Raw genomic sequence first — 12754 nt, 5'->3', positions numbered from 1 at the left:
TGAAATTTTCTGAGATTTTTCATGTTGACTGAATATAATCCTTTGGGAGGAGGGTGCATAGCCAAAGGCCCTGGATGATGAGGCATCCATCCCATCTTGGCAGATACCTGCTTTATGTCCTGTTTGACTGACATGCCCTCAAATGGGAATTTGCACTCTTACATTTGAGTGTGTTGCAGGGACACATTAAGAGCTATTTGTGTATGTGAAGGCAAAGTGGTGTTTGATTTGTGGAGGCTGATACATGATCAGCTCCAGTTGTTCCCTTCCACTTAGAGCTTGTTCATTGCATAAGAAAGTTAGATTAATGCTCCATTCCATATTTTTCCACTTAATAGTACTCCTTAAATCTGTGCAATATTTCACTATTTTATGTAATTATTTTATGTATGGTGTGGGTTTTTCTGTGTCAGGTCACAAGAATCTCTCGAAGCTGTACAAAATCAGTTTTGTTCCATTGAGAACTAACCCTCGTTTAATTGCAGATATTGATGAGTGCAAGGTTATTCACGACGTCTGCCGCAATGGGGAGTGCATCAACGAGAGGGGAACTTACCGCTGTCTTTGCAATCTGGGCTACACTACAGATATCACTGGCACTCTTTGTGTTGGTAGGTTTTTCATTATGGTGTTTGTGTATAAAGTTTATTACTAAGAGAGGACTTGAAGAAGGAAATAGAAAGATTTTGAAAAATGAGGAAATAAAATGTCACTTGTTAATGCTTTGGGGATTTGGATTTTCTTCTGATCTATCCTGAACATTTCGTAAAACATTATCACAAATCCTGATTACCAGCACTGAGGTATCTGTTTTTGTTTCTTGTAGATCTGAATGAATGTAATGAGTCTCCAAAACCTTGCAATTTCATCTGCAAAAACACTGAGGGGAGCTACCAGTGTTCATGTCCAAAAGGATACATCCTGCAAGAAGATGGGCGAAGCTGCAAAGGTAAAAATCAAGAGAAGAATATACTGTGGAAACTTTGTGTTCCACAGGCAAAAAATGAATACAAGGACATTTAAATGATACAAATCTGTCTCCTTGATTCATATGAATATTTCCACTAAAGACAGTGGAAGTGGCCTGCATAGAATGGAGCTGGTATTTCAGTTAATTCCTTGTTAATTTGGATGAACAACAGATCGACAGGAATTTTTGCAGGTTGATGGCAGCTGATCTTAAAAGATTCTGTAAATAAGAATATATCTGATTGTTCTTATTTTGGTAAGCATGTTGGTTTAAGCCATGTAATTCAATGATAAATAGATCTTATTGGATGCAGAGACGAGCATGGTTTGCAGTACATTGCCAAACATCAACAGAATTTTTACCTACTGCGTTTGCAGCATGCTGGATAAGGTGGGGCTTCATGTGAGAGGAACTGGAAGCCAGCATGGAAAGTGAGATGTAGATTCAAAAGGCTTTATTTGCTGTTATTTGTAATCACTTCTTTCTGAGTCCAGCAAACATAAGTAAAAGATGTTTTCTTGGTTTTTTTTAGATCTTGATGAATGTGCAACAAAGCAGCACAACTGCCAGTTCCTTTGTGTCAACACTATTGGGGGATTCACTTGCAAATGTCCTCCTGGATTCACTCAGCACCATACAGCCTGCATTGGTAGGTGACATGGGAAGGGAGACACAGATTTGGGATTTATTACTGACCCTTACTCCAGAAGCAAAGTAGCAACGATGTAGAATCATCTTCCTGAGAAACCGAATGGAAACATAGGCCAGATTCTGATCCTAATCTCACCAGAGCAGAAGGTGCAAAGAGGCCCATTCGCTCCTACCTTCCCTTGCTTTCATAATCTGTCTTTAAATTTTGCACTTGCAAGAACCAGCCAGTAAAAACACCACCTTGTAATTCTTGCCTTACTCTTTCTTAGGCATTGAGCAGAAGAATAGTTCTATTTCTCTTCTTGTAGCTCATTGAGATCATGTCAAGGCCTCTTGAAACAACAACTATGAAATATATGTTTCTGCAGTTGTCCTCTGAACACATACCCACTGGGTACGTGGAAATGTTAAGCTAAACTGCTTCCTGTAAAACACACTTTCTGCTCTGTAAGCTGGAGCCCATTTCTGTGTCAGTTTGATGATCCTGTGGTATTGGTATGAATTTGGAGGTATTTGGAGACCAAAACATCAAACTCCATATCCTTGGTGAAGAAAAGGAGTGTTTCCCTTCCTGTTACTTTTGTGTTTCCAAATTCAAAAGAAGGCAGTGTGAGCTGTCCTGTAGTGCCAAGTGAGAGCCTGGGAGGGCAGTGGGACACCTGTGTTGCTGATGTGCCTTTACCTTCTCCATCATTAGTGTGGCCAAAAGATCAGCTTTGAAATGACAACTACAAGCTAACACTGAGCTTTGGTTTCCCTCAGACAACAACGAGTGTGCTACTGAGATCAATCTTTGTGGTGCAAAGGGCATTTGCCAGAATACTCCAGGAAGTTTTGTTTGTGAGTGTCAACGTGGCTTCTCACTTGATCAAACTGGGCAGAGCTGTGAAGGTGGGTACAACACAGTGCATTTAACTTGGCTTTCTCTTGCTTCCTTAATCTTCTTTCAGCCATATTGTTGTCCAAGGAAGGACCTATGGAGTAAACACCAAAACCTACAGAAGTAAGCGTGTGTAGGTTGAAGGGGGTGGGGGGGAGTACAGAAGTTCAGCAACAAGGCATCGTTTCTCTCCATGGGCCAGAAAAATGGGTATGTTTTGGGATTCTAAAGACATGGATAGATATTTTCTGAGGAGACATAGCCTGGAATGTTTTAGTTTAAGTGTCGTAAATTCAGTGAACTTCTTCTGAATCCTACAGGGATTTCTGAGGGATTTATCAAGGACAGGAAGTCTTGCATCTCCAAGGTGACCTGCTAAAGAGAGAGTTCAAGGGCTGTAGACTTATTCCTCTGGGTCCTCAGAGCCTTGTCCTGGGACAGAGTTTGGGTTGTTTTGAAAGAGATATCCTGGGATTTCTGGGTTGGATGCCTGGGTAAAAGCAAGGGTCTGTCTGCTGTGGAGCTGGGACCCTTAGGAAAGCATTAGGGATCCCATATAAAAATGGCTTTCTGCTGTCTGCTCCACAGCAGAATGCAAAAACTGAAATTGTGGCTGAATGTGAGCTTTCCATGGTTTTCAGCCCTATGTAACTTGATGTGGAGCCACAAATCCAAACCTGAAGGGCCCAAAGTGGTCAGGTGTTTGGAAGATCCTGAAATATAGCTATATATATGATAAATGAATATATATGATAATTTGTAACATGTTTTCCAAATTCAGCATAATTTGAGCTTCTCCCAAAACTCAGAGTGTGTCTCACCCTTTTAGATGTTGATGAATGTGATGGAAACCACCGGTGTCAGCATGGCTGTCAAAATATAATTGGAGGATACAGGTGCAGCTGCCCACAAGGATATCTCCAGCATTACCAGTGGAACCAATGTGTTGGCAAGTCACTTTTGTAAATTCATATATTAAAATGCATGTTAGCTTTGTTAGCAGCAAGAAGTGAAGGGCAGTGGTGCAGTTTGCTGTACTTTCTTTTTCTGATTATAATTTCATAAGTTCAACAGAGTTTCATTACAAGTGTGTCCTGCTGTGAAGGCGGAGTGGGTATGAAGCACCCAGTAGCTCATGTCCTGGTTCAAAAGTGTTTAAGCACAAAGCTCTCCTTGAGGGTGCTAGAGGTTGTACTGACTTTGAGGAAACTCGTGTTACTTGTGTATTTTGTGGTCTGTACAAAGGATATCTTACTCAGCTCTGCGATGGGCTGTGCTTGGATAAAGGTCCTGTCTAAGAGTGGATGGTGGATTGAGCCTGGCACTCTCAGAACTACAAGTTCGGATTGTTAAATTGTAAAATTCAACTTCTGGCCCCGAGCATTTCAAATTCCATTAAAATCCTACTTGATCTGTGCTTTTGTCATTCTTACAGCACCTACAGGAAGGCTGCTGTGTTTAAGCCCTTCCTCTGTACAGAATTAACAATTTGTCATATTTGAGCAAACCTGCAGCTGTCTGTCTAAAGATGCTTCCTTGAAGCTTTGGGATGCAGTTTAGAGTGAGGGCTTACAGGGCAAATCTGGTTATAATTAACAAATGCTGGTGCTCATAAGTTTATGTTAATAAGTAAATACACTGGTGAATTAAATGCCTATTTCTTTCCCATCCAAACTTTGTTGCTATCCCAAGTCTCTGAGCCCCATAGATGGGGCTGCCTGTGCAGCAGTCATGGGAAAAGCCTCTGTTTCAGCAGTGTAGTATGCAGCATATTCAAACAAGAGAAACAGGAATCATTTTTCCTCTAGTGAGAGTTATGTGCAGTTTTCATCACATTTAATCGACTTCATGCAAGCTAGTCTTGTGTGGATACCCAGAGAGGTGTTTGATGACCTCTTTGAGAACAAAGGGTCTTATAGCTTTTTGTTTGGCTTTCTTTGCTTTCAAAAACATAAAGATGCCTTGCCTTGTTATCACAGTGGTGCTCCAGGGAGGTCTCCACTTTTAACTGTGCTTACCAAACCTCTTGACATTATATGCAGTCCTTGCAGTGAGATTTGCTTTGCTGTAGCATTCTGTGCCTGTAACATAAAGGGAACAAGGAGGGAACACAAACATGTGGGGCTTTTGAATGTTAATTAAATTAGCAGAGTTTAGGGTTAAATTAGAATTTAATCTGCAGGAGGATTAAAAAACCCCCAACAAACCAGCACTGTCACATCTGGCTGCTGGAGGACACTGGAATCTGAAGAAGTGCAGCACTGAGTTTTGTGAAACATCTTGCCTGTTTCCAGGTCTTCCTGGGTGAAAGCATTTAACTAAGTGTATTTCCAAATCAGGTGTACACTGGTATTCCAGCTTTTGAGCCCACTGACTACTGTTTAGATTTATCCAGAGAATACCAGTTTCAAAATACACAAGCACTGAGTATTTGCCCCACTGAAAGAAAGGCTTCAGCCTTGGCACCAGAGATGCTGGTCCATCAGAAACTTCACCAGGGAGAATTCTTCTGAGAGCCACAGCTGGGGCAAAACTCAGCCAGCACTTCCACCTTCTTGGACATGGGGCAGTCCAGGCAGAAGTCCAAAGCTGCAGGGAAGGTTTGGGTCCCTGTGTCCTCACAGCATTTCTCCTTCCTGCTGAAGCTGAGCATGACAGAGCTGTGTGTTACAGAGCACAGGAGAGCAAGGCTCGTGCCTGACAGCACAGCTTGTGTAGAGTCTTGAGGGTCCCAAAACTTATTTTTTCTTTTCTTCATATTTTTTTCTTCCAACAGTAACCCAAAATATGGGAATTAACCTCATTAGTATCCCCTTCCTTGCTGCTGTGGAGTGAATCTGCTTTTGGTGCAGTAACTTCCTGTGGCCCAAACAAGCACTTATGATGTTGGTATAGTTGCTGTGAGGTGTGACAAATACTGAAACATCGCTCTGAGTTAATGGCAAACCCCTGCAGGCTCTGGGAACACAGGATTCAGCCTCAGGTTTTAGTACCTTGTGGTCTCCACGTGTTCACGTTGTACTGTCTGTAACTGTATATTCTTAGGATACTTGTCTGGATCTCCTGGGTGTACCACAGGGAAGAATCCATGTATGAGGTTTTTCCGTGACAATGCCTTCATATTCCTTGGCAATCCCAACTCTCCAAACAGTTTGTGTCTTTTTTAGCTTATTTAATGAATCGTTCAGGGATTTTTTTATGTTGCTGCAACACATTTAGATAATCACTGAAGAATGCTTTGGTTCCTCCCATGTCTTGTGCAGTCTATGACTGCATCCCCTGCTCAGGCACTTCCACAGTGCACCACATCGTGAATCAGGCTGCAAGAAGCAAAAACATTACTTTTAAACAAAGAACAAAGAGCCATATTGTTTGGAAAAAGACAATAATGCTCTGACTTAGTACTTATTCTCCTGTAACCTGGATATTGAGGTCAGAGATGCTGCTCTGTACTTCCCAAATGGAGTTGCTTATGTGTGCACACACCCACAATGTACATAGGCATTTATCACAGAAAATGGGGAACAATAATATTCAGAACTTTTTGAAGCAATTTGCCACATCGGACAATAATAATCAGACCAGCTTCATTTCAAATAGTAGCCATTTTCAGCAAATAAACCTGAACTGACCCCAAACTCCTACAGTGCCACCCTTGGGAAGTTTGGAAAAGGACTGGTTCAGAAGGTAGCAGTCTTTTGTATCTACAGCTGCTTTTATTTTTACTTTACTACTTGTTCCCGTACCTTACCTATATCTAATATTTAAATGTGACTGTGTAGGGAGGAATTTTCAATGCCTGGAGAAGGTGTCAGAGCTTGATTCCTTACTCTTTTTCATTAATGTTGAATAGCACTATGAACAAGAGATTACTTGACCAGATTGTTTGCTGCACAAAGTTTTATTCTTCTCAGTTATTTCTGGGGAAAAAAGCTACCTCCTCTGTTTCTCTGCTCTCCAGAGTATGAGCTGACATGGTATGAAACATCTTCTGTAGAGTAGCCTCAGTGTTGCTGTTTTGTGGTTGTAGTCATCTCCCAGGGACCACTGCCCCAGCCAAGGGGGAGGACAAGCCCAGCTCTCTGTGTCCATCTGCGGTGGCAGCACATTCAGCTAATGTTCATGACCTGTGCAAGGGGAAGGCTGGACTGTACCTGAGGGTAAAAGTTAATGTGGTATATTCTGCTTCTTTTCCAGATGAAAACGAATGTCTCAGTGCACACATTTGTGGAGGAGCATCCTGCCACAATACTTTGGGAAGCTATAAATGTATGTGCCCTACTGGATTTCAGTATGAGCAGTTTAGTGGAGGTTGCCAAGATATCAATGAATGCGGTTCTGCACAAGCCCCATGCAGTTACGGTTGCTCAAACACTGAAGGTGGCTACGTCTGTGGATGTCCACCTGGTTACTTCAGAATAGGACAAGGGTAAGGGATTCTCATTCTAAACTAACAGATACCAAGGGGTCATAGCCTACTCCTTTCTTTGCAGTGTGGAGCGGCAGAACCAGGGGGATTGTCAGCAATTAAAGAGGGATAGGATTGGGAAGGCGCTCCAGAGCTGGGTGCACCTACTGATTTTGGAGATCTGCAGGGGAGGGTGGGTGGGGAAAGGTAACCATGGAAAGGGTGGGTTTTAATGCTTGAAACTGAAATTTGGTCAGGGCTACCAGGTGCAATCCTTCTATATCAAGCTACTGCTTCCACCTCTCCTGCACACCCCAGCAGCCTTCCAAGTCCTCTGAGCTTGGCAGTTGGGAGCTCACACTCTGCTGTGATTCACTTGTCTCCTTAAAGAAGAAACAACAAATAAAACATTAATAATAACACCCCCTGCCAGCTGCAAAAAGAAATTATATTATACAAGTGGTTTTACCTGCTGGTTGGAATAACAACTCTGTATGTTCTCATGTTCTTGTATGTTCCATATTCTTCTGTGTTTCAAATTAATATTTTTTTAATGTCTGCTTTAACAAGAAAAGCAATTTTCCCTTGCCCCGGTGGGAGTGTTAGGGCTGGGCATCATATAGGACCAAGCAACCCAAATGGAAAGCAGAAAGATCATGGCTTAAATTTTGTAAGTGACTAAAAGCTTTGGGATGCATTATGAAAGATCTCACTTTTCAGATTTTTCAGCAGTTGTTAAAAATTGGTCTCTTTAAATGTGTTCCAGGCTGGAAAACAGAAATTGCTAACAACAACTCAGAGCTTAAGCCTGTGTTTTTAAGACTGTTAAATGTTGGCAGGTCTCTCTTGGGCAAAAACCCATGAAGGCAGATTCTTGAAATAAGAGTGGCCTCATTGTGATTCAGTGAGAATTTTGTCTGTTGACTTTAGCAGAAATTTTTCCTAGGAAATGAATGCAACATAATTGCTTAATTATTTGTACTTTCAGTCCCCCAAATTCAGCTTTTGATAAGATCTGTGTCTCGCTGGAGTTAATTTTGAATTTCTTCCTTCCTCAGACACTGTGTTTCTGGAGTGGGGCTAGGCAGAGGTCAAGGACAAGAGCTTTCACTCAGTGGAGAAGTAGATGACAACTCCCTCTCTCCAGAAGCTTGTTATGAATGTAAAATCAATGGCTATCCCAAGAGAGGAAGGAAGCGCAGGAGCACTAATGAAACTGCAAGTGAAACAGAGGTAATTGACCCTTTCTGGGGGAGAGAGTTTGTGGCTGTCTTGTGAAAGCTGGACTCAAAGGGAGGTGTGCCAAGAGACAATATCTCAGGAAAAATCTACACCCTGAAGTAGGCCAAAGCTGGTTTTGAATGTCAGGTAGTGTTTTTGTCTCAGAGGTGATGTAGAGCTTTGCTTGCTTTCCAGATGAAAATGTTACAGCTAATGTGCTGCTGCCTGGAATGTTACCATCCAGTCAGAGGTGCAGAGTGAGGTGGCTTTTCCAGCACTCTGCTGTACCTGCAGGCTGCCGTGTCTCCACACTTAAACCAAACAAATCTTGCAAAGCAGAAAATCCCATTGAAGTGCTGTGGCTCCCTCACAGACCCTGCTCTCCTTCACACGTTGTTCTCTCAGCCTGTGGCTCCCCTGGCAGAGAGGTGGAGTGTGCCTTGTTTGCTCTCTTTGTAGGAGGCTGGTCACAGGCTCCCAGCATGGAGGGGCTTCATCTGGCAGGCGGCAAGGCCCATGCACAGAAACTTCCAGTGCATGTCTCGAGCTCCTCTTACCCACACAGGGGTGGTGACAAACTCTGTACTTGATCCTGAGGAGTCCTAGGCCCATAATAGTGGATTTGACAGATGATGTTACAGAACCTCCTCTTTAAAATCGTTTAATTAGTAATGAATGAGCTGGGCAAGAAACACACACAGGCACGTGTGAAACGCTCGCTGACAAAGCCAACTGACATCCTTTGTTCTTATGCAGGATCAGCAAGAGCTGGAGCCGCCAATCAGTCTGGCCAGCTGGGATATTGAGAAAGCAGCAGTCTTCTCCATCAATATCTCGGATCTCAGTAACAAAGATCGCATCCTGGAACTGCTCCCTGCCCTCACAACACTGACAAACCATAACCGATATTTAATTGACTCCGGAAATGAAGATGGTTTCTTTAGAATCAATAAGAAGGACGGGATAAGTTACCTTCATTTCACAAAGAAGAAGCCAGTGCCTGGAAATTATTCATTACAAATCAGTAGTATTCCACTCTATAAAAAGAAGGAACTTAACCAGCTTGAAGCGAAACATGACAAAGACTACCTCAGTGGTGAGCTGGGAGATAACCTGAAAATGAAAATTCAGATATTGCTTCATTAATTCATCAACCAAAGACCAAATAATTAAACCAAAGATAGATAGGTAGGACTGAATATTCCTCCCAATCAGATTCTCCATATCATAGGTACAATCTCACATGAGTACATTTGTATGAACGAGCACTATCATACTATTACATAAACAAGGTACAGGATGAATACATGAGCTCAAAACTACCACTTTCTCAGGCTTTTACGTGTAGCTGAGCTACCTTGATATGTTGAATCTTGAAAACTGGGACTTTTATCATTCGAAGTTGGCCACTGATGCTGAGACACGTCATCATTTCAGCAGAGGTACAAGAATGTGCTTTCAACTGATGGACAGCTCTATTTTTGTAATTCTTAAACTTCGCTTCTCCAACTACAACTTACTAGGTCAGCCATTTATGATATCCATTTGGTGCTAGTAAATTTTCAACCTAGATTTATAAATGCACTGTAATATTTACACAACTTAGAAGCCAAAATTGCCATTATTCAGTCTAAATACTTCAATCAACCAAAGTTAGCTCAGTAGTTTATCTCAGTTATGCCTATAATACATTACATGTAAATTAAGTGTGTGTATACTGTAATCATGCTATTTTTATCAATGAAGCATTTGTAAACTAGATTAATAATACCCTTAATGTGAGGGTTTGTAATGGTGCTTGTAAGACCAACTACTTGTTAACTGTATACACAAACCTGATGATAAAGTTTCTGTGACTTGCCAAAATGCACTGAGGTCAGTAGGGACCATTAAACATTCTCAAAAGTCAGATGACAATCAGTGCCATCCTACACCATGACATATTGTAACATGTCAAGAGTACCCATAGTCATTCATATCAACAAGGGTTCAATGTCATAAATGTCACAATAAAACAGTTTTTTTTTTTAGTTTATTCTGTGGCCTTGTGTTCTTGCTAAAAGTGTGATAAACTGCATTCTTCTACTTCAGGCATTGTCAGTAGGGTTGTCTGTGTATCTGTCTGTGTGTCCAGGTGATTCCTCCTTGAAGGTGCTGCTGCTGCTGTTCATTCTTCATGCAAAGGAAGAACAGAAGAAGTACAGAAACCTTCACAAATCTAAACAGCAGTGGACCTCTCTCAAGTTACTGTGTGGCTCCAGAAAGGAAGTGAGAACATTTCCAATGACATGACTTGAGTAGTCCTGTCAATAAGTAATTTGATAGCTAAAACATGCAGAAGTGGATTTTAAATCATTATACAGAAAACACAGTTAAGTGTGAAAAGTCTTTGTTTGCTAAAACTGCCTTAAGATATTCCATTCTTTTACTCCTACTTCAACAGTTACTGTCAAATAATCCAAGAGTGATAGCAGTGGAATAATCCAATACCAGAAGCCATCACAAGATGCAGATGGGTTTTAATATCAAGTGAATTATTCAAGGATGTGGATGTTCCTGTATATGCAGATGCCGTGGTGTATCTTTTAGCAGCAGCAGAACATTGTACTGAGGTGTGATGCTATAAAAATCTGGAAGAAAGAAGTGCTGGAAGTGCTGCTGAGACAGCACTGTAGTTGATAGAGGGAGCATATATTGAGCTATAATAGCTTTGGAAGGGAAATGTACTCCTATAATTCACCCCAACTTGTATTGTTTTCTGTAATTAGATTTCAGCTCTCTGTGATTTCTTCTGCATAACAAATATAACTATATAAAAAAGGAGCTTGTGCACAGGATTACTTTAATATTTTTAATAGACCGTGTCTGGATTTTATTTGTGTGTCAAAATGTTGAACGGTGTATTTTTTTCCACATGTTGCATAACTATGGTGAGATATAACCAAAACTTTACAGTTGCAAATGGCACTCATATCAGCAGGTTGGGAATGATTTTTAGTGCCAGTGTTCATGATTGTATAGCTTATAGTTAAGTGTACAGTTTAAGTATTTTTTCTCAGCCCCTAAACACTGAGAGGAACTGAGAAGGATGATTTCAGAAAGACCTGACAGGAGTCTGTCCAGTACAGTTGGTTTACATTTAAGCTCTATGTAACACCTTATGATGCCAAAGGTTCTTTGACTGTGTTCCAGCAGCCCCAGCATTACCCACACAGTTCTGTAAATTGCCTTTGTTATGCTTCAGAAACAAGAAATCTTGACAGTAGCTCTTATAGTCATTTTAAAATGGAAAAGCCAGTCTCACAGTACCAGTCTGCACATAAAAATACACTTTTTTGTACATTATTCATCTGTCTCTTTGCAGCAGTGCTCTTTAACTGGTATATAATTTTGGCTTCTTGGTTTTAGTTGCTGTATATGTATGATCATTTCCATTAGTTTGAATTTCTGCAGCTTCCTTGGCGTCTCAGTGAAGCACAAAGGTTGCACAATAACATTGCACGAAACCTGCAATTAAAAAGTGGTTTGTAACTTGCTGTGGGATTTTGAAATAATCTGCTGTATTTCATTTGATAGTGGGACCACAGAATGACTCTAAGCACAAGACAGACTGAAGTAGAGGTCTTTCTGAATGTGTATCCTTTTGCAATTAAAGGATATTTTTCAAATTCAAGGAAATAGCAAAATGCTTAAATATTTGAAATAAGTGTGTCTTCCCTCCATTGCGATTGTGCATATGACTCTGCATAGATGATTGCATGGATAATAAGTCTAATTTTTGTTTAACAGAGTTTAACAACGGTGGCTTGTTACTGTACACAGAAAATCATTCTCTTATTGTGTGTTGTAACAGTATCTTGTAAACTTGACAGCCCACATGTATTTTGGCAGAACACCACTGTTTCCACAGTCTCTCTTTTAAGCTGACTTTCAAAGAACCCCAAGTGTTTGCTTTCTTATGGCAGGTCTTAAAGGGTCATACTCAGGTTTTCTCTAAGATAAATATTCTATGCTGTGATTCAAGTTCAGCTTTGTGCTTTGGAAGAGCTAATCAGGTCAAGACTCCACAGACAGGCCTGAGCTGTTTGGAGAGCAAGACACCACAGTTCGTGTCCAGCAGCTGTCTGCACCTTCCTGGGCCCAAGTTTGGCACTGCTGGTCTCCGCCAGCAGCACCACAACAGGTAAGTGAATCACGAGGCACCAAACCTGCTGCTCTAGGCCAAGCTGGGGGTGCTGGCACTGGCATTGCAAAAGCTTTCTCACTACTTCTAAAAATTGATGTTGGCTGTGAAGGAATGGCCACTTGAACCATTAAAGCCTCACAGTGCTCTTGTGGATCTGATGGTTTCTGCCCAAATTAGCGAAGTTAACAGCTTGTGTTGTGCTCCTACTTTCTGAGTAGGCACCAGATGAAGAGGAGAGACCTTCTCTTCACTGTGATGAGAAAATCTTGTCTTTTCAGTTACAGAAGGGAAGCCAGAGTTCAGCATTGGATGAGGCTGGAGCTGCAGGAGCTGTTCACCTCTCTCAGTGCCCCCCAGCTGCCCTGTGGCAGGTAGGACAGGAGCTAATGGGACACACCAGCTTCAAAAAACTGGGACATCTGGACCCAGGATATTGTC

At 41.5% G+C, this 12754-nt stretch overlaps 1 protein-coding gene across 2 annotated transcripts in view; it reads left to right on the top strand.

The window, feature by feature from the left end:
• The window catches only part of FBN1 (fibrillin 1), a gene marked incomplete at its 5' end in the record, with an annotated part of 144034 nt that extends 134656 nt beyond the window's left edge, over window positions 1-9378 (top strand). Inside the window, 8 exons of one of the 2 annotated variants that reach the window (XM_082290967.1) lie at window positions 486-611; window positions 827-949; window positions 1503-1619; window positions 2384-2512; window positions 3331-3450; window positions 6699-6930; window positions 7968-8142; window positions 8893-9378. In XM_082290967.1, coding sequence (XP_082147093.1) covers window positions 486-611; window positions 827-949; window positions 1503-1619; window positions 2384-2512; window positions 3331-3450; window positions 6699-6930; window positions 7968-8142; window positions 8893-9276 — 1406 coding nt within the window. In that variant the 3' untranslated portion in view covers window positions 9277-9378. Of the gene's footprint in view, window positions 1-485; window positions 612-826; window positions 950-1502; window positions 1620-2383; window positions 2513-3330; window positions 3451-6698; window positions 6931-7967; window positions 8143-8886 lie in introns of both variants that reach the window. The other variant, XM_082290966.1, reaches the window with a different exon arrangement.
• Window positions 9379-12754: the final 3376 nt, after the last annotated feature.

Source organism: Coloeus monedula (assembly GCF_965178545.1).
Source record: "Coloeus monedula genome assembly, chromosome: 14".
NCBI classification, from domain to species: Eukaryota; Metazoa; Chordata; class Aves; order Passeriformes; family Corvidae; genus Coloeus; species Coloeus monedula.
This window is presented reverse-complemented; position numbering and strand designations above follow the sequence as displayed.